This window comes from Sardina pilchardus, chromosome 2 (genome assembly GCF_963854185.1).
Source record: "Sardina pilchardus chromosome 2, fSarPil1.1, whole genome shotgun sequence".
NCBI classification, from domain to species: domain Eukaryota; kingdom Metazoa; phylum Chordata; class Actinopteri; order Clupeiformes; family Clupeidae; genus Sardina; species Sardina pilchardus.
In genome coordinates this window covers 25,525,054-25,547,553 of record NC_084995.1, presented here as the reverse complement: position 1 = coordinate 25,547,553, position 22,500 = coordinate 25,525,054, and the positions used below count along the sequence as shown (strand labels likewise).

The following is a 22,500-nucleotide window of genomic DNA, read 5'->3' as shown; positions in this document are numbered from 1 at the left end:
GGAGGTGTGGCTCCTCTGCAGCCTCCGAGCACCCATCTGCTCTCTGCTCCTCCACTGCTGAGAGCCCGTAGCTGGAGTCAGTGCTGCAGCTGTGTGGGGTGGGACTCAGCAGCAGAGAGGGGGAGCAGGAACCAGAGACTAGAGAGAGAGAGAGAGAGAGGTAAAGAGGAAGAGAGAGGGAGAGAGAGAGACTGAAGTTAGAGGTAAAGAGGAACAGAGAGGAAGAAAATCAAGAAAAAGGGTGAAAGTGAAAGGAGGTGAAGAGAGAGAGAGAGATTTGACGTGATAGCCTTGCACAGGCTCCCTATTGGGTGCTCTCTGTACTCCCTGCTTCTTTCACTTCTGACAGTATTGAAGTCCTCTAGCGCACACTAAATTCTCTCTCTCTCTCTCTCTCTCTCTCTCTCTCTCTCTCTCTCTCTCTCTCTCCGTCCGTACATATTTTTGTCTGTTTCTCTCTCGTTCTCTCTTCATCTTTCATTTGTTCTCTCCATGTTTAGTTTCTGAGCAGGCTGAAAGGGTGTGTATGTGTGTGTGTGTGTGTGTGTGTGTGTGTGGGGCGGGTGTCACAGGTGTGGTGGAATGTCCTCTCAACTCCATGGCCGCTCTGCGGGGGGTGTTTCCCAGGCTCGCTTCCTCCTTCTTCCATTCACTCCGTCATCCTCATTGTTCATATTCTCTTCCCATATCCCCTTCTCTCCTCCTCCTCCTCCTCCTCCTCCTCCTTTTATCCGTATTCCCAGTCCGCTCTCTCACTCCACCTCTATTCTGTCCATTCTCTTTATGATAGGAGGTGTTGTGTCCAGGAGTTTGAGCGCACGGTCCAAATCGTGTCGTACATGTTAGCTAAGCGGCTCTAGGGTCCGGGCGCGCGGGCCGAGGGGAGCAGAGCGTTGACGGAGCGTTGGCGGAGCGTTGGCGGAGCGTTGGCGGAGCGTTGGCGGAGTGATGTCAGCGGTGTGAAATGTGATATGAGTGGGTCCCAGAGCCGGCGTGTTTGTTTTTCTCCTCTTCTTCCTCATTCCGCCGCTGTGTGTGTGTGTGTGTGTGTGTTCGGCGCAGTGAAAGCGGGCAGCCGGAGCCGGAGCCAGGGACACACAGCACAAAGGACGCCTCTGCAGGGGCTCTGTCCTGGAGAGGAGCGCACACACACACACACACACACACACACACACACACACACACACACACACACACACACACACACACACACACACACACACACACACACACATACACACACACACACACATACACACATACACTCACACAGACACACACATACACACACACAGTCACAGTCACAGTCACACGCGCATACTGGCATACAGACACAACTAACCAACACACACACACACACAAAGCAAGAAGCACATTCTCGGGTTACCAGGCCGTGCAGGAATGCGAAACTCGGCACACATTGTCCACAGAAACATGAATGCTCACCACCACCACACACACACTCATGGTGTGCATATACACACAGGACACACACTGAAACACATGGACACATACTCTCTCTCTCTTTCTCACACACACAGCCACACACACACACACACACACACACACACACACACGCATACACGCATAGATCAGTGGGAGCAGTTATGACAGGGCAGGGCTGTGTGGTTTGTCATGTCTTCCACTCCACTGGCTCTGTAGGGGGTGAGGACGCTCTCAGCGTGGCATGGCGTGGAAGCTGAATCACTCATTCTCTCTCTCTCTCTCTCTCTCTCTCTCTCTCTCTTTCTCTCTCTCTCTCTTTCTCTCTCTCTGTCTCTCTCTCTCTCTCTCTCTCTCTGTAGCCCCCCCATGTCTGCAGGCCCATACAGCGTTAATGTAACTGGCCAGAGAGTCTTTTTAATTTAACGTTTGGTTTCCTGCACTCCTGCTTCCTCTATGAAGACTCATAGTGCACATAGTTATCCATCCAGCCAAAGACTTGATCACTAAAGACTATCCCACCTCATATCATTTGTCCCTGATCACGCAACAGCTGATATAATGGACAGATAAAGTATAATGGACATCTCAACAGGGACAGACACACTGACACGCGGACAGCCCATAAAAATGTTTTATGATATTTCTGTCACCTTTTTACACATGACCTTTGTAAGAACTTTGACCCCAAGGGTCACAAAAGTAAGTCCATGGTGACCCGGTTGCAGGTGGTGGCGGGTGTCTTAATTTACTGGCGGAGGTGGTGGTGTGGGGGGGGGGTGGCGGTGTGGGGAGGCACGGGCACCCATTCTTGCCACGCTCATGTTCTCCACTCCACTGCTGATAGAGTTCTTTCTTCGGCATACAGGGGGGAAAGGGCTTGTCCTGAGGCTGTATATTTAGAAGCTCTTCCTCCTCCGTCTCCTTGTCCCCCCCCGCGTCTCCCCCCCCCCCCAATGCTGTCACGTCAGGCATCCCGGGGTGAAACCCCATCCGGTGGCGGGGTCAGACAGAGCCGGGGGACGCTGGGATCTCAGCTCCAGCACTGAGCCCAAGGGATGCAGTTGTTCAGTGGGCTGGCTCCTCTGTGCCCCCATGGGGCAGCTGTGGGGGGGTTGAGGGGGTCACTGGGGGGGGGGGGGGGCGGCGGCACTGGGGCATTCTGCTCTCCACACTGAGTGCAGGCCACTTGATGTGGAAGTAGTGGGATGACTGGGCACTTTTTATCAGCTCTTACACACTGCTGAGCAAGATTGGTTTAACTGAACATTATTGTGAGGCACACAATTTGAGTCAAGTTAACTCAATTCAAAAGCTCTACAAGAAGTGGGTATGATTGGGGTTATAGTTTGAGTTTTGAGTTTTGGTGTGTTTGCGGGAGATTGGGGTATGTCTCTACAGTATGTGAACACACTTAGTGTGCTGTTCTGTGTTGTGTTGAAGCCTAGATGGAACTCTGTGCTGAAGCAGCATGAGTTATGTGTCATGTTAACAGCTTAGAAAGGTCATGACCTTTTTGCCTCTGCCCCCGTGCAGGGTCATGTTCCATAGAGACGGACCGCCATTAACATCAGAGAGGACTTCACACCCCTGACTCACTGAGAAAATATGTTCATGAAGATGTTCTTGTAAAGATCCAAGTTAAATGTCTTACATTTACCGTCTCTCTTGCCCAACCCTCCTCTCACACTCTTTAACCTCCCAACACACACACACACACACACACACACACATACAGTACACACACACAACACTCATTGTCTATGCTCAGTCAGTTAGAAGGCTGTTGAAGGCCAGGCACCCTATTAGCTAGACTCTTCCCTTCCTTTTTTTTTTTTTACAGCCAGCGGAAAATGTCAGCCTCACTTGAAAGGTTCTTGAGGTCCATTCTGATGCAGACATTTCCGGAAGGAAGGAAGGGACTGAGTCAGGGAAGCTGCTGTGCTGAAATATGCGTTGCTGTCTCTGACACTGCCTCTCACTCCTCATCTTCTGAAGACTGGGGTAGAATTGCACTCCGCGACTTCTCACAGAATGTTCCGGAGAAGGTGCAGCTCTAGCCACCCCCCTGAGTGTCTATGGCGACGTCCCTACACCCAAAACCATATACCCCATCATGCCAGAGCTTCCTGTTCCTGTGTTCTTTCTCATGTGTCTCACATGTTCACTCTGGATCAACCTGTCTGCTAAATGCCATAACCATAGCCGTACCATACGCATGGCTTATTCTGTGCCATAACCATAGCCATACCATACCATACACATGGCTTATTCTGTGCCATAACCATAGCCATACCATGCGCATGGCTTATTCTGTGCCATAACCATAACCATAGCCATACCATATGCATGGCTTATTCTGTGCCATAACCATAGCCATACCATACGCATGGCTTATTCTGTGCCATAGCCATAGCCATACCATACGCATGGCTTATTCTGTGCAAAGAATAGTAGTACTATTCCGGACCCAGACCACCTCATTCAAATGGATGTGTTTTTAACAACAGTCTGTGCTGTGTGCTAGGAACTTAATATAAAAATCAGATTTAAACATGCTTAGCTAAATATAGTAAAAGCGTCGAGCTCCACTGGTTTCTCTCCAGTGCCCCCTGCCTTTCCAGAGGAGATCACACCTGGTGATTGGCACATTTACTGGCCGAGAGGAACAGCATGTAGCGATGGCGTGCAGACAGGCTGCTGGGAGATTGAAATACTGCCGATGACAAGAGCCTGTCTGCTGGCTGGAGAGGCCCACGGAGAGAGACGGGCGACGGAGGCAGCAGAGGCAGCCAAGGCGGCGACAGAGGGGTGGAGGGAGATGGAGAAGAGACAGGGCAGGGCAGGCCTGGAGTTTAGTTGTGCACCGAGAATGGAATCACCCATGACTCAGGTTCTATTAAAGCATCCAAGCCATCGACAGTGTGAGAGTCAGAGATGTGCAGAGAGAGAGAGAGAGAAAGTGTGTGTGTGTGTGTGTGTGTGTGTGTGTGTGTGAGAGAGAGAGAGAGAGAGAGAGAGAGAGAGAGAGAGAGAGAGAGAGAGAGAGAGAGAGAGAGAGAGAGAGAGAGAGAGAGAGAGAGAGAGAGAGAGAGAGAGAGAGAGAGAGAGGGAGGGTAGACAGGACAGGAAGAGGGAGATGGGTGAAAGCAGAGGCTGGTCTTCAGAAGAATGCATAGGGACTTTCCAAGTGAAGGGTTGAGGACCCAAAAGCTATTTAACAATTCACACAGCATTGGGGTGGGAAAGGGCCAGACAGAGAGCCAAGCAATGAGAGACACAGGTGAAAGAGAGAGAGAGAGAGAGAGAGCAGAGACACGAGAGAGGAGAGAGAGATAATATTATTATTATTATTATCATTATTATTATCATCATCATTATTATTGCTTTTGTTATTGTTTGAATTATTATTATCTGTATAACTATTGCATTGAATGCTTTGGCAATATTGTACAATTTTACATTCATGCCAATAAAGCTTATTGAATAGAATTTAATTGAATTGAATTGAGAGAGCAAACAGACAGAAGAGAGGAGAGAGAGAGCAAACTGACAGAAGAGAGAGACAGAAGAGAGGAGAGAGAGCAGAGAGACAGAAGAGAGGAGAGAGAGCAGAGAGACAGAAGAGAGGAGAGAGAGCAGAGAGATAGAAGAGAGGAGAGAGAGAGCAAACTGACAGAAGAGAGAGACAGAAGAGAGGAGAGAGAGCAGAGAGACAGAAGAGAGGAGAGAGAGCAGAGAGATAGAAGAGAGGAGAGATGTGTAGAGAGGTGTTATGAGGATGCTGCTGGTGATGTCATGAAGATTTCAGAACAGGAGAGAGAAAGAGGGCAGGGAGGAGAGTCTTCAGAAGAATGCCGTGGAGCTTACAGCCAAGATGAAAGGAGAGAGAGGGGAGAGGGATTTAGATTGTAGTGGATGAGTGGAAGGATGAGATATTGGATAGATAGTCAGACAGAGTGATAGACAGACAGACTGAGTCAGCACAGGAGGCAGACACAGCCTTTCAAAGGCACAAAAACAAGCAATTGTTGATTAAGAACTAGAGCAAACATCCAGTCAGGAATGCACATTATGAAAGAGTCACGTGGAGGGAGAGAAAGCAGAAGCTAGCCAGCATGGTGTTGTGTCTAGCCTTCCTGTGAGCAGCGCTTTGATTTTTCCATATTGGGAAGCGAAGCGCGGCGTAAATGTTGTTTTGTTCCCGTGGAGGACACAAACATCTCGTCCAGTCAGTCATGTGGGGTCAGAGCCCTGGACCAGCAGCTCACCAGCGCCATGGCAACCCATTATAAGGTGAAATTCTTTGGCCACCTTTAAAGTTTCCCATAGTTCTTGTTGTCTTTCTCTCTCTCCCACCCCCCTCTCTCTCTCTCTCTCTCCATTGCTCTCTCCCCCTATCTCTCTCTTTCTCCTTCTCAATCATTCCCTCTCTCATTGTTGGGTCTGAAAGTCTTAAAATGGCTCTCTCTCTGTCCTCATTCCCCCTCAAATTCCATCCATTTCCTTTCCATGCAACCTCATAAGAGATTTCCACATGATGGTGAATGTCTATTTATGCAATCAGTTCATTTTCCTTCTCTCGGAATACACATTGCAAACTAAATGGAAATTTCAATTACATTTCCAGCGGATGCTTTACTTTCCCACTAAAGGTCCATTATAACACATGCAAAGTTAATGAAGATCCGTGTGTCCATAGCGGATTCCTAGGGCTGACCGCTATTAAAAGACGTGAGCGAGCTTTGAATGGAGTCCTGTGTTCTCTATAGACACAAGCTGTGGCTCCGCTGCCAACATTGTGTGGGCTTTTTCGCGGCCGAATGGGCTGTGGTAATTACCACCAATTAGCACTGAGTATTAATTATCCACAGGTCATGGCAAGTGTTTCATGACCACATCGGCAACATTGAGGAATGGTTTGTTCTCTTCCCCCACCAACGTGCTTGTCCCTAAAGGAACTTGTGTGGCTTATATAAGAATGCTTGCATCCTCAGCGAAGGTCCTTTTTGTTTCTCTCTCTCTCTCTGGTGCATTGTCTCTCTGTCACTCTTTCTTCTATTCTCTTTCCTATCCCTTTGCTGTTTTCTTTTCCATCTGTTTCCTGATGAAGTTAGCCTCTCTGTCCATTTACATTTAGTTCAGTTAGTTTTGGTTCAGAAACATGCACTGTCGTCTGTTATGTGTCATGTTCTGTGAGTTCTATAGGTTTTCATGTTAGATCCTTGGCTGCAGGTGGACACATACCAGCCCTCTCTCTCCGTGGCCCTGGGCCTGGCTCCTCTGTATGAACCCTCTGGAAGCCTTGCACTACAGCAGACTGTGGAGCAACAGCTAGAGAGCGGAAGATGATGATGATGATGATGATGATGATGATGATTATGGGGCTGGTTGTTATTTATCAGTTAATGGATATTAGTGCATGAGCAGAAGGAATGCCAACCTAAACGTAACGTGAAGCAGGACTAATGGCAGTGTAGGATATTGTAGGGAATTGTAGCGTCTAGCTATAATTGCCCAGTGCTTCCTTATTTTTTCAGCTGTCCTCTGGAATATGAACACACTCACACACACACACACACACACCAGTGTGAGACGTAAACAAAGAAACCCTTGACTGCTCAGTGCACATACTGCAGTGCATCCACAGTAGAAACCTCTGATGTCCGTCTTCCATGGGGACAAGTAGTAAAGATGTCACACCACTAACACCAGTGACTATTTTTACAGAGGCGCCGCGCGCATGGCACAGCAAAGAGGATATTTGTGTTGTTTTATTGCCTTGTTTTCCTCATCTCAGAAGGAAGAGCTAAAGTGCCTCTACAAAATTAGAAAGAAAAAAAAAAAGAATGTGTTCTGACAAAAACAAACCCTCCTGGGATAAAGCGAATGTGGCCTCCTACTGTAGATGTTATGGCCACAGCAGGATGTGAAATGGCGTCCGTGCCCCTGGTGCTCTTAATCATCGCATCCTCAGACCCTCGTCTGCCCCGTGCGTCCCTGTGCAGGGGTCCGTGCTGTCTGCAGATTTCCCACAAAGATGACCCATAAAAATAGCTTGGCTAAGGCCCAGCTGGGCCAAAAAGAAAGCGAGCGGGAGCAGGCGGACGTGAAACAGATCGGGCCTTTTTTGGAGCCGCGCTCCGGAACGCCGGGCCTGTCCACTGGGCCCCAGTGGCGGCTCCGTCTCATCCAGGGGTTTATCTTGGAAGCGGACGCACAGCATTCCTCGGCCGTTCGGAGGGAGAGTGGGCGCAGTCGCACAGATTTGGGGGAGAGGGTGACCTGAGAAGTATGCCGAAATTGCTGGGCTATTTTTGCCGTGCGTCTTTTAAAATACGGAAATACCACACCATTCCACCTCAATAGCTTCGGAGTGAGAATATGAGCTTGCGGAAATTCGTTGGACCAGTGGACTGGGAAATAGCCTCCTGTTATGCCATCACCCCCCCCCCCACACACACACACCCCCCCCCCCCTTTCACCGAGGAGCCTCACCTCCCCAAAATATCCCCTCCAGAAACGCTTCACACTTATCAAAAATTGAAGCACGTAAGTACAGATAGGTGTAACGTTATCTGGCGGCTGGAAAAGGCCATACCTTAAGTGGTGTTATCAGCGAGCCTCTTTCCATGCGGGCTCCTAAAATAGGCGCTGGGGTGACGATGGACCTGGTGGCAACCTGTGAGCGAGCCTCTCAAAGTGCCGCTGGGTGCTCTCCTGACCTTTGAAGGAGTGCCAGTGTGTTTGCGCGTGCAATGCATGCCTGTGCTTTGGACTGCCCTGTAGATCTATTGTGTCATTGTGTGTAGGTGAGCTAGAGAGAGGGCCTTTATGAGTATGGACATTGTGTGTAGGTGAGTTAGAGAGAGGGCCTTTATGAGTATGGACATTGTGTGTAGGTGAGTTAGAGAGAGGGCCTTTATGAGTATGGACATTGTGTGTAGGTGAGCTAGAGAGAGGGCCTTTATGAGTATGGACATTGTGTGTAGGTGAGCTAGAGAGAGGGCCTTTATGAGTATGGACATTGTGTGTAGGTGAGCTAGAGAGAGGGCCTTTATGAGTATGGACATTGTGTGTAGGTGAGCTAGAGAGAGGGCCTTTATGAGTATGGACATTGTGTGTAGGTGAGCTAGAGAGAGGGCCTTTATGAGTATGGACATTGTGTGTAGGTGAGCTAGAGAGAGGGCCTTTATGAGTATGGACATTGTGTGTAGGTGAGCTAGAGAGAGGGCCTTTATGAGTATGGACATTGTGTGTAGGTGAGCTAGAGAGAGGGCCTTTATGAGTATGGACATTGTGTGTAGGTGAGCTAGAGAGAGGGCCTTTATGAGTATGGACATTGTGTGTAGGTGAGTTAGAGAGAGGGCCTTTATGAGTATGGACATTGTGTGTAGGTGAGTTAGAGAGAGGGCCTTTATGAGTATGGACATTGTGTGTAGGTGAGTTAGAGAGAGGGCCTTTATGAGTATGGACAGTCAGCTTCTGCACATTTTATAGGTTTATCTTAGCGCACACCTAATATGCAATATTGGTATCTGTGTGTGTGTGTGTGTGTGTGTGTGTGTGTGTGTGTGTGTGTGTGTGTGTGTGTGTGTGTGTGTGTGTGTGTGTGTGTGTGTGTGTGTGTGTGTGTGTGTGTGTGTGTGTGTGTGTGTGTGTGTGTGTGTGTGTGTTTACTTTATCAGGCATGCACTTGAGTGGTCTTGTGCAGTCATGACCTTTGAAGAACAGGCCAGCCTGTCTCCAGCTTCTGCAGAGATGTGTGTGTGTGTGTGTGTGTGTGTGTAGGGCCTGCTCTCAGTAGACATACTTGTGGTTTACAGTTCTGCATATACACCAAGATGTATCTGAGAGCTGTATGTTTTTGACATCCTGTCATATAGACATATATGTATACAGTATGCTCTAAATATGTACTGTAGTTTTAGGCACTCCCAGTCTCCGAAAAGACAGCAAAGCCACATGGGTCTCGGTCATTATGCAGAAATTACACCGTCCGAGCCGTCCCCATTTAGTCCTCTCATTACCTCTCTGAGCACCGTGTCAGACCGCTTACGTCTCTCGGCCGTTACAGAACCCAGGGCGCACCGAGCTAAAGCTGTTCTGACAGACAAGAAAAGAAAAGAATGTCCTTTAATGTGAGAGCATGAGCGTGTGTGTGTGTGTGTACGGTCCAAACCACTGTCCCCCTAAAGCACTGCTTGTCAGGATTTCGGGAAAATTTGGTTTGACATGCAGTGAGGGTTCCTGTCTTGAGTCTGTCAAAAGGAGAATATTGACCAAGACTAGCAGAAAGTGTGCGTGAGAGAGAGAGAGAGAGAGAGAGAGAGAGAGAAAGAGAGAGATGCTTTGAGAGAGAGAGAGATGCTTTGAGAGAGAGAGAGAGAGAGAGAGAGAGAGACGCTTTGAGTAGAAAAAGATTGTTAAAGGGATAAACAGAACCAGAGTGGGTGAGGAAAGATAGGTGGATTTAGAACATATGTAGTTGGTAAAGCACGACTTGGGCGACTGAGAATGAGGGACAAAAAGAGACAAGCAGTCCTGGAGGACATGAGGCTGTGAGTCTGATGTGGGAGAGAGGGAGCGTGATGGGAACAGGGACCTGTCGCTCTCTTGCACTGACACTCTGGTGCCTCCGCTCTGCTGAGTGGCAACTGCTGTACTGCTGTGCTCTCCAGTGAAGCCCCATCATCCCTAAGCACCATAGAGTGTGTGTGTGTGTGTGTGTGTGTGTCACTTTCTCTTTCTCCTTCAATATCTCTCTGTGACAAATCTAATCACACTGTCTTGACTACTGTGTGTGTGTATGTGTGTGTGTGTGTGTGTGTGTGTGTGTGTGTGTGTGTGTGTGTGTGTGTGTGTGTGTGTGTGTGTGTGTGTGTGTTGATTGTAACTGCTGTCTATTCTCCAAAGAAGGAGCTGGCCTCTCTTCTCAAGTAGACTTCCTTCCCTCCCACACACAGACACACACACACACGCACACAAACACAAATCGCACGTCATCCCCAACACAGGGTGGTTTGATCTGTCCACTGGGACTTCCCTGCGGGTAGCTGTGTCCACTAATGAATCTGTGTGGTGAGTGTGGAGGGGCCCGGGCTCCCTGAGGCCACTAATTACACACGGGGCCCACAGGCGTCCGTCCACCGCTCGCCAAATTACAATCAGACGATAAACCGCCAGCGCTGCCACCCCGGATACATGAAGGACCCAAACACAGCGCTGAGGCGGCGTCCAGACCTCCACGGGGCAGTCCAGAGGAGGAGTGGACCAGAGAGAGAGAGAGAGAGAGAGCAAAAACAGCGTCGTTTTTGAGGTTTGAGAAATTTTGAGATGTATGCCTGGTCTGCTGGGCTGGTCATTAAAGTGCCCACTTTGGTTTTGCTTGTTGTTTTGTTTTCCAGAGATTTTATAGAGTGATTAAATAAAGAAAAACAGCTCACACTCAGCAGACTTTTGGACAATATTCGATTTCTGTTGCTGTGTTTTCCCTTGTATGCTATAATTCACATCTGACACTTTACAATTTATGATGGGAGCTCAGCGAGGAGCGATCATCAGATCCTTTTAAATCCATCAAAATAGCAAACAGTATAAAAATATTTCGGGAGTTTGAATTCCAACTAGCTCAGTGGCACCACTTGTGTCATATAAATGTGATTTACTCTTTGACCAGACATGTCAGCCAAAGCATTTATCATTCAATGTAAGGAGTTTCCAGCGGAAGTATTTGTGTAGCTGTGTGTGTGTGTGTGTGTGTGTGTGTGTGTGTGTGTGTGTGTGTGTGTGTTTGTGTGTGTGTGTGTGTGTGTGTGTGTATGTCTATATGTTTCTGCGTATGGTTGTGTATTCTGTGATGTCTGCTCGTGAGAGCGAGTGAGGTGACACGCGATCATCTTTTTTTAAGTGATGCATCTGCTCCGAGCTGCGGATCATAAACTGTCTCTATGACACCCATAAAAGCAGCCATCAAGCTGATGTACTGTCACTGTCACGTCTGCGTCTTTAACGAGGCCCGAGGCTTCTTTCTTTGGGCCCACGCAGACACACTACACTAGCCCTTGATTGATGTGAGGATGCTTCACTGAAGGATGTCCGGGATGCAGTCTAGACTCGGGTTAGGAGAGCATGCAGTCGTGCCCTCTCGTGCATATGCAGTCAGGCATAGACAACAAGCCAGGGATACTGACCGGCTGCCTTTACAATGTGTCTAAGGTGTGTAATGAGGTGTAATTTTGAACTTAATAGACGCCCTGTGAAACAATAACTCATAGGAAGTCAGGGGGGCTTTGGGAAATAGAAGGCTCGGTCATATCCCCCCGGCGTGGCATTAGGTCGCTGTCTCTTGAGCGCGAGTGGCAGGAAACCACTGCTGCGTTTTTACGAGAGCCTTCGGGGCTCTGAAAGCGAGAAGGGTCATGGATAAATTTAGAAAAACGCACGGCGTCCAATGAGAGCACCATTTCCACTTTTATTTCCAACTCCATCCAATCGGCATGCCCTTCGATCGCTCCCGTTTCTGGGATTGGCCAATCAGCACAGGGTGCACCAGAGATCAGAGCCCACCCCCACGCGGTGTGGGTTTCCTGAGTGGTGTGGAGTGTTGGAGGGCATGCTGGGATTTTTTATGAGCTGTACCAGGTTTCATTGGTATGTTTGTTTATCTCTGCAAGACACCGAGAGAGAGAGAGGACAGGATCAGCCGTAGTGGACACTACAACATATACGTTATCCATAGTACACACACACACACACACACACGCTCACACACTCACAAATACAGGCTATGAGACATTGTATGTGTGTTTGTGTGTGTGTGTGTGTGTGTGTGAGAGAGAGAGAGAGAGAGAGAGAGAGAGAGAGTGAGTGTGAGTGAAAGGGTGTCTGCAACTGTTTTGACTTCCAGCAAATTCAGCAGTAATTGCTCTGTTCTAAGAAAAGATACACTGTGTGTTTTGGTGGGTTTGGACATGACTGGACATGGTTGTGTATCTATATTTGTGTGTGTGTGTGTGTGTGTGTGTGTGTGTGTGTGTGTGTGTGTGTGTGTGTGTGTGTGTGTGTGTGTGTGTGTGTGTGTGTGTGTGTGTGTGTGTGTGTGTGTGTGTGTGTGTGTGTGTGTGTGCGTGCGTGCGTGCGTGCTTATGTTTGTCCCGTTCATATTTTGAGACACAGGAAGTCAGCGGTGGCTCTCAGGCACTCTTTTCCTGTCTCCGTGCTCCTCTGTTGTCATGCCATACCCCAACATCCGTCCTCTTTTACCCACACACACCTCTCCTTTACCCACACACACCTCTCCGCTCACCCCCTCTCCACATCCTCTCCTCCTTTCTTCACTCCATCCGTCCTCTTTTACCCACACACACCTCTCCTTTACCCTCCGCTCACCCCCTCTCCACATCCTCTCCTCCTCCTTTCTTCACTCCATCCGTCCTCTTTTACCCACACACACCTCTCCTCTCACCCCCTCTCCCCCTCCTCTCTTCACTCCATCCGTATTATTCCACTCCTTCCCTGTGGGGGGCTCCTCTCCACCCATCTCTCCTCTCCTCTTCCCGTCCTCTCCTCTCTCATCCCTCTTTTCCCTCCACTCCCCTGTGCAGCATGGACACATACAGTGAAGCAGCACTGGGGGTCTGCAGCGGCAAGCAGGAGAGATGCGCACACACACACACACACACACGCACGCACGCACACGCACACACACACGCACACACATATGCACGCACGCACGCACACACACACACACACACACACACACACAGGCTAACACGCCCGGCCCGCACACGCACACACACACACACACACACACACACACACAGGCTAACACGCCCGGCCTGCACACATGCGCGCACACACACGCACGTGCACATGCACATGCACATGCACATACACACACACACACATACACACAGCTGCTGTGTCGCCACTGGTCTGTCCCCCTGAAACCCTATCTCATAATCTGGAGTTCATGGGACGACGACAGGGCACGATCAACCTCTTGATTTACCCCCTCACCTCGCTAGCCTGTGGACAACTGGGAGTGTGTGTGTGTGTGTGTGTGTGTGTGTGTGTGTGTGTGCACACATGGCTTTGTTTGTTTTTTCGGGTTAAGCAGTAGTGTCCCACAGCTGTTTTAGCACCACACTGCCTCTTGTCCGTCACCTCTGCTAACAGACTCATAGGGCCCGGTGGCACACGGACATGCTACATGAAACATGTGAGCAAATGACCTCAGTCTCCCCATGTGCAGTGTGTGTCCACTGCGCCCCGTGTAAGTACAGCAATTTGCTGACATGGCCTGGACCATAGGCCTGGACAGCTATGGTTTCATGCAGCACCTGTGTAAATATATATTTGATATGTGTGTCCCATTCTTTTATTGCATATTCCAACAGCATTATCATAATATGTTCAGAGACATGAGAAAAGAAAAGGGCATATCATGCAGATTCTTTTGGCTATACCCTTGGTAGACCACCAACACCCACACATACATCACAAGCGGATCGCTAACTATATTGGAATACTGTGTGTTTTCTGTAACAACAACCTTTCGGTTTGATCTTACTCTATGGGGTAGAAGAATGTGTCCGCTGAAGTGTTGATGAAGCTTTTTAAGGTGTTTAGTTTGCACATGATGAAGCAGCACATACTGTATATAGTGACCCATGTCCATTACGGTCATCATTACGGTCAGTTGTTCTCCCAAAACATGTCTTTTTGTCACAATTAATGTTAGCAACTGATTTCTCTTCAGACCAGGATCTGCAGCCTGCCTTCGAAAACATGACATGGTGTTGGCACACAGTTGTTTTGAGAGGAATGGGAAAGAGCCGAGGCAAGGAGAAAGACATGGAATTGTTTTCCAACCGGAGCTGATTGCAGTCATTTCCATGCTTTGTGGTGGACGTGTGTGAGGGCTCTGTTATTTGTCAGCAGCTTAAAAGGCTTGAAATCAATGGGTTTCAAATGGCGTCCATTAAACGATTGCCTAGTTCAAAACATGGGCCGCCTCTCCTCCCACAGACGTGATTAGTGTTTAGGTTTTATGGCTGTGCAGCTGTACTTGTGGTTAAACAGGACTGCCGCTGCACGTGCTACCTGAGAGCGCGTTGAGAAGCACAGACAGCTGACCCTGGCCCTCCGCCTGCCTTGTCCATGTTGACCTCCTCCAGACCTCCACGCTTTACTCTTATCATGGCAGAGGAGAGGAGATTGATTTAATCCCATCGACCGCTTCTCAGTGTTCTGTCCCTTATGCCACACATGCGTATACGCCGCACATGGAGACCTCCTGACCCCTTATAGATAGATAGATAGATAGAGATACAGTAGATAGATAGATAGATAGATAGATAGATAGATGGAGTCGTTATCTTTAGATTATACCACACATGCGTATACGCCGCACATGGAGACCTCCTGCCCCCCTGATTACAGGGGGGACTGAAGAAACACTCGTCTGTTGCCGTCCGTATCATTCTTAATATCCTAAAGTTGTGGTGTGCTGAGACTCGGTGAACGACAGGACAGGACACCCATATCTCTTAGGAATGGAGCCCACAGAACAGCAGCACTGAAGTGTTCTTTTCTCCGTGTTGGACTTGGCTCCGTCCCGTGATTGGCGTGTTGGAAAAATAGTTTCTCATAAATCAGTCTGAGGATGAAGAGCAGATGCAGTCCCTGCTTAAAAATCAAAATCAGCTTTCTGACTTGAATAAATGCGTTTTGATTGGCCCACGTATTGTCAACATACAAGAAATTGGGCCTCTGCAATCAAATGGTGACTCTGGTTGGCAATGATAGATTAAACAGCATGGATAAAATGGGCCATCCTCTGTTTTTACTGAAAACATGAAAATGTTATTGTAAGAGTTCAGATTGAAGTCTATTTATGTCATAGTCCTATTGTTCACTATGAGGATGGCACGCATAGTAGACTGTAAGTTATAGATGCCCATATACTGTATGTTGCAAACAGTAGATCCTCTCATACGTATCTATATATCACATCAATATTTGTATATTTACATATTCTGAGTATACCCAATGCGGTAGTTCAAACCAAAGATCCTTAAGGCGGAGCAAGATACTTCCTGGAACCCGGATCGCAAGAGGGGGGGTCAAAATCCCCATTTATGCAGAGCAGAGGCAACAGCTGTTCCACTGAAGTCTATGGGCATGGCACACCCCTTTATGCAGAGGAAGTGATCCCCATTTTGCGCCCATAGACATGAACTACGACGAAGTATCTTGCTCCACCCTTAATGATCTTTGTTCAAACCCATACAGACAGACAGACTGGCTGGCCCTACTGCTTCCACTAGTGCTGCCACTGACTGCTCCCCCTGTTGGGCAGGAGTGGCAGAGCGGTGGTTTCTCACATCTCTGTATTTATAGTCACTTTCTCATTAGCACATCTCAGAGGGGGTGACACGACACAACGCCAGGGTGGGTGAAGAAAAGCTGGCTTACGGTACTTACATTTTCTGATAACCGTTAGCACTTGCACAGCCTTAGGCCATATAGTCTTGTAATATAGTGATTTTCATTTAAAAGCTAATAGGGTTTAGTGTAAGATAAACCCCATCCAGCAGTCATTAACAACTCCTGCTGTCAGAGAGCGGCTTCAAGTTAATCTCGCAGACGTGTCGGATCACTGCCATTCATCATGTTGATGGTAATGGCCTAAGCTGAGGTGGTGAGCAGCAGGTGTAGGCGTGGTGCTGTGGTGGTGTGCAGCAGGTGTAGGCGTGGTGCTGTGGTGGTGTGCAGCAGGTGTAGGCGTGGTGCTGTGGTGGTGAGCAGCAGGTGTAGGCGTGGTGCTGTGGTGGTGAGCAGCAGGTGTAGGCGTGGTGCTGTGGTGGTGTGGAGGTGGCTGTGAAGTGAGCGGAGATCTCTGTCTGTCTGACTGGTCCTCTGAGGGTCATGGAGACGCCTCTGCACACACCCACGCACACTGAGAGTCAATCTGCTGTGTGTGGTGTTGGTGTAGGTGGTGTGTGAAGTGAGCGGAGATCTCTGTCTGTCTTACTGGTTCTCTGAGGGCCATGGAGATGCCTCTGCACACCCACACGCACTGAGAGTCAATCTGCTGTGTGTGGTGTAGGTGTGGTGGTGTAGGTGGTGTGGAGGTGGCTGTGAAGTGAGCGGAGATCTCTGTCTGTCTTGACTGGTCCTCTGAGGGCCATGGAGACGCCTCTGTACACCCACACGCTGAGAGTCAATCTGCTGTGTGCTGACAGCCCTCACTTCCCATCACTGAAGCATGAGAGCACAGGCCCACCGTAAAGCTGTCTGCTTATGATGGATCCTTCACCGTCCTCTCTCTCTCCTCTCTCCTCCTCTCCTTCTCTCAGTCTTTCTCCCTCCCCCTCTCTCTCTCTCTCTCTCTCTCTCTCTCTCTCTCTCTCTCTCTCTCTCTCTCTCTCTCTCTCTCTCTCCTCTTCCTCTTCTCTCACTATCACCATCATCACCACCACTGGCATTTACTGCAACAGTGTGATTGCCCTTTCCACCAACCAATTCATTGCATCTCTTATGAATGCAGGCAGCTAATTAAGAGCTGCTGTTCGGAACATTCTGGAAGGATTCTCAGCTGCTGCGCTGATGAAGTGCTCTGGCCTCTTGGCCACTACATGGGCTGGCGCTTGTTCCGTCGAGCTTTAGCACTCAACGCTGTCACGCCGTGTGACAAAGGCATGTTATTCAGTGTCACCGCTCTCAGAGAGCAGTCACCCTCAAATGTTACTCTTCCATCTCTTCTTCTTCTTCTTCTCTCTCTCTCTCTCTCCTTCTCTGCCACTTTGTTCCAATTTACACCCATTTGCTATCAAGCAGTTGCTGTGTTTTGGAGGCAGACGTAGAGAGCCTCTTGAGTGGGAGAAGGGCCTTGGGGCTTTCTAGAGGTGTCATAATTACATGCTTGAATGAAGCCTTTAAGGCTTAAGTGGTCTCGTCTGAGGAAACTCAAGTAGACAGCAGATATACCATAAAGTACAGGGACTTGGCCTCGTGGAGAGCTGAGCTCACACTGAGAAATTCATAATAATAAAAAAAACAGTGTCAACTGAGAATGATCAGAATATTTGAGCTGTGGTTATGAAAGAAGAGTGGTTCAAGATGTACTTTGCCAGAGGAACACCGGTGGATACAGTGATAAAGGCATCTTACAAAATGGATACTTCACCTCACTTCTTAGGTGTCTTTCTTCTCTCTGTCTCTCTCTGTTTTCTTATGTCTGTGCTGAACTAGTCAAACCTACAACATTAAATCTGCATCCCTCTTATTTTAGCTGTGGATATTCTTGTTTTGGGCTACAAAGCTCCCGGTGTTATTCATTTATTCATTATTCATTATTCATTCATTCTGTAAACAAATCCCTTCAGGCTCCATGTCATCTGCCATGGAATATTGCTGTGTGTTTATTGTTTAGGGTTGGGTGGGGAAACTGCCCTGAAATATTCTGCTGGAGTGGCCTTTTCATGCTAATGATGTGCGCTGCTCTGCAAAGCGCCTCTTTAATATTGTATGCGCTTTTTAATTTGAGGCTAATGCTGCAGTCGATTCAAGTGCCGCTCGTCCAAATTATTTTAATGAGCATGTGGAATGCAAACGCTGCTCCGCTGCAGAGAAGTGTGGGAAATCAGACTCCAGGACGTCAGGAGTACCAAGAGAGAAGGACTCACGTTAATGAATTGAACACCCTAGTGGATGTTCTTGTCCCATGGTGCATCTGGTTCTTAGACAGGCGTTCACTTCCTGTCGAAAGGAAAAGGCAGGGGTGAAGCATAGCAGCAATAAGATACATCTAATCAGTTGCCTGAAACACATCAGCAGGCTGAAATAAGAAGATGCGAAGATAATACGTTTTTTTGTTGTTGTTTTTAAAGTATATTTTTGGGGCTTTTTTGCATAGGACAGGGAAGGGTGAGACAGGAAGTAAGTGGGAGAGAGAGATGAGGTGGGATCGGGTAATGAACGCAGGCTGGACTCGAACCTGGGTCCCCGTGGGCACTCGGACCCATATGGTATGAGCGCTTTTGCACCACAGCGCCTCTAGAAGATATTGCGTCTGCAGGCGCTTCCTGCCCTAGAGAGGGGTGTGTCCAGAAGGCCCAGCTCAGCTTGTCCTGCTCCTTCAGCACCTGACTCTTACATCTTTGGCACTAGAGGCAAATGAGTGATACACATGTTTGCGCAAATCTTGGCCATAATGTTGCAGTCTGTTGCTTGGACTGTCTTAGATTGTGACATCAAAAGAATTACAGGACCAGTCAAAAGAATGGACACACCAACTCATTCATGCTTTTCCCCCCTTTAGTTTTGGCATTTTTCCTGTTTTTTTTTGCTGGTGTGTAAAGGAGTTAAGACCTTGACCAATGTCAGCCGCCATCTTTGTTTGTGTTCAGTGTGTGTGTACATGCTGTCACACCCACAATCTAAGTGTCTCTCTCTCTACCACACAAACATGCATGGGCAATTGGGCATCTACACACAAGAACACACATACACACACACACACACACACACACACACACACACACACATACAAATACCATCCTCACTTCTCGATGCCAATGTTGTCATATCAGAGATACCAGTAGCTGAGTCTCTTAGCTGAACGCCATAGCAACAGTCACCTGGTGAGGCTAAGCGCATGTTTGATATTAATCACTCACTCCATCTTAAGAGACTGGCGCCATGACTGCGATACATTTCAGTGTAGATTATCACGGGCAGCTGTCATAGGGCCTGATGGATCATCCCTATAGGACATGCAGTCATCACATGAGAGCACATCAATTCACATACTCACACTTAAACGCACGTACACACACTCACAGTACAAACAGAGACAAGGCACACACACACACACACACACACACACACACACACACACACACACACACACACACACACACACACACACACACACACACACACACACACACACACACACACATGTCAATGCCCAGACTTATGACAGACTCTGGGTAGACAGCACACCGCTGCGTGTCAGCGAGCTTGACATTTGCAGTGAATCAAATAGCGTTGATTATTTTTATTCCGCGGGCTATTTTCACTTGCGCTGAGTTCATCTGCTATCCTAGACCCCCCTCTCATTCCCATTCGGAGACAGCTAGCTTTTAGCGCCATTAAGACCTGCATCAGTGGCTATTCACCCGGTCCTTGTCATCTGCCCATCACATGCTAATATAGTTCCTCACATTACTCTCAGATCATCACCAAGCTCCTTCTGGATGCTTCCGCAGAGTCCCTTACATGGAAGCATGGAGTCTTAGATCATGTATCCATAAAATGAGAACAGACTAAACTTCTTCTTGCATTCCATTGCCTATATGACAACTGCCATTTTCAAATATCATAGGCTGAATTTCCGTGGATTAAACCTAGGCTAGTCCTAGTCTAAAAGAAAACTTAAGTAAAAAATCTCCATTGAAAAAAAGCATACAATAGGACTAGGCTTAATCCATAAGAAAAAGGCCATACACAGACACACGCTTATGCTTACACTTATGACCGAATTTCCTTCACAGGATCAAAAAAAGTATATATACATACAGCACGCACTACCATCCATGGCCATGTTACAATGCATAGTCCATCTGAACCCAGGCGAGTGTCTTGCCTCCCCCTAAGTGATCAGGGGTCCAGACAGAGCTCTCTCCCTCTGGCCTCCCTCCAGGGCCTACTGTATGTTAAATGGCAGCGCTGTTAAGTGCAGGCCTGGCTAAATGGCAGTGCTGTTAAACGCAGGCCTGGCTGCAGGATAATTGTGCTCAGAGTTATGGGCAGAGGCTGGGGATTAGAGCCTGATGAGGTGTGGGTCGCAGCTAATTGATTTTTGAGCCTCCCTGGCACCCTTAGTCTCTGCCAACACTAACACCAACACTCGGCAGGTAAACTCGTCAGCTCCCATGGCCCCAGCCCTCCTGCCACCCATTCTGCTGTCTTGCCATAACAGGCTTATGCCGCCTGTGCTCAGCAGGGCAGCAGTAAAAGAAATCGAACACCCGCGGATTTACCGAAGGGGGATTTGCACGTTGTATACTGCACTGATAAACTCATTCCTGTGCACTGGATTCCTCTGGTGCCATTCAGCTGAGCAGCTCAGATATGAACTTCTCAGGTCTTGTTTCCCACAGCCCCAAGTTGACCAGCAGGAGATTACATTGACTTGATGTGGGTCGACAGCAGGGCTTGACATCTGATTTAAGTTGCGGTTAAAGTCTAATGTAGATGTCTGTGTGAGGCAGGAGTCAACAGTTTTGCTTTGAGCGTTGTACTGCTGTGTATCAAGCTATCAAAATCTTTCCTTTCACCAGTATCATAGGACTCACAAGTCGCCACCGCTTTCGAGCAAATGTTGACTGAGCGGCAATCTGAAGTCCATGAAAGCCGGGCCAAGTTTGAATAATGAAAAAAGTGCAACATTTTATGTCCAACTGAAGCTGACTTACCGATAATCGACTAATTGTTTAATTTATCACCATGGGCAAGACCTTAAGCGTACGCACAAAGAAGTCACCTTAACGCTCCTTCACATACAGTACACGCCACATGATCGCTATACTCCCACGCACGAGGACTTTACCCACCGTTCTAACGAGGGCCTACGACGAAGAGTGCCAGTGATAGGAGGGCAGCAAAGCGTGCCCTGATTCCAGCCTGAAGGTCGAATCGCTATGGTTACACTCACCCCATCCTTGGCCGTTGTGTTACTCCCGTTCTATTGACCAGGATCTTTGTGCTGTCTCACGCTGAAACAGAGTCGTGTTCCCTCTGTCTGGGCCAGTGTGATTCTCTGTGTGGGCTCTCCACTGAATTATTGATGTGTGGTGTTTCCCCAAACCGGGCCTCCCCTCTCCTCTTGTGTCACCACAATATACTCTGTTACCGTTTCTGTCAAGCTAACAGGAAAATCTGTTTTGCTCTGCTTTCTTACAGGAAAGTGCATGTGTGTTTGGCCCGACTGTAAGGAGAGAACTTCAACATGAACACAGGTATGTTGGCTGATGTGGCTACAGTTCTCATGGCTGATAGTGATCCATCAACCCAATATTTGTTTAAGCCTTTCTCAGCTGATTTGGTTCTCCAACCATTTCCCATTACAGTACATATAAGTGGTAAATACAGTAAATTCATTCATTGGCATTCATTCATTCAGTACATACAGAATCACAAGTCTTTTTTGACATTTTTACCTTACCTACAGTAGCCTACAAAACTCTCTCTCTCTCTTTCTCTCTCTCTCACTCTCACTCTCTCTCTCTATATACATATATATATATATATATAAATATCTCTATCTCACTCTCTCTCACTCTCTCTTTCCAATTCTATTCACGCACATACAGGCACATAATGTGACACAGAAAAGTCCAGAGACTGAGACACAGCTCTCTGAGTGGCTACTCTAGCTGCTGGCAGCTGACTATGAGCCCAGGCACTTTTTTGAAAAGTGCATAAGCTTGTTTTTTACCACACTGACATGTTATGCTGTTTAGCGTGAGTTGTGGCAGCTCTGGCCGTGCTCTGCCAGCGCGTGTTTCATTTGTTTTCCTCGCTGGCTGCTCAGTGCTCACTCACCGTGAGTGATTTGCAGATCCAAGCGTCACAGTGCACCCAGAACTTTCACTAAGAGCTCCACATTTTAAGGGGAAACCTGTTTGACAAATGTGAGGTCTGCTCGTCAGCGCCGCCCGCTAATAAAGCACAGTAATATGACATAACAGGGCGCTCGGAATGCTTTGCATGCTGGGTGATTTGTGGTGTGTGTGTAAAACAGGATTTATCGTGCATCAGTAAGCAGGCAGGCTGAACATGCCTGCCCTGAAGACTCTGCTCGTGTTGAGTAGGACTTGAGTCCAGCCGTGTTTGCTGGACACTTCTGCACTGCCTGCGCTACAACAAGGGCTACGAAGGGTCACAGCAGACAACAGAACATTTGAATTTCAATAATTAGATGTTCAAGAAATGTTCTCTGGCAACACTTATTACACTGTTGTTACACTGTTGTTATTAGTC

General features: G+C 48.1%; 1 protein-coding gene across 1 annotated transcript in view; it reads left to right on the top strand.

The window, feature by feature from the left end:
- Positions 1 to 22,500, top strand: part of sorbs2a (sorbin and SH3 domain containing 2a) — a 77,138-nt gene that overhangs the window by 13,619 nt on the left and 41,019 nt on the right. Inside the window, exon 3 of the mRNA XM_062551675.1 lies at positions 21,421 to 21,476. Coding sequence (XP_062407659.1) covers positions 21,467 to 21,476 — 10 coding nt within the window. The 5' untranslated portion in view covers positions 21,421 to 21,466. The remainder of the gene's footprint in view (positions 1 to 21,420; positions 21,477 to 22,500) is intronic.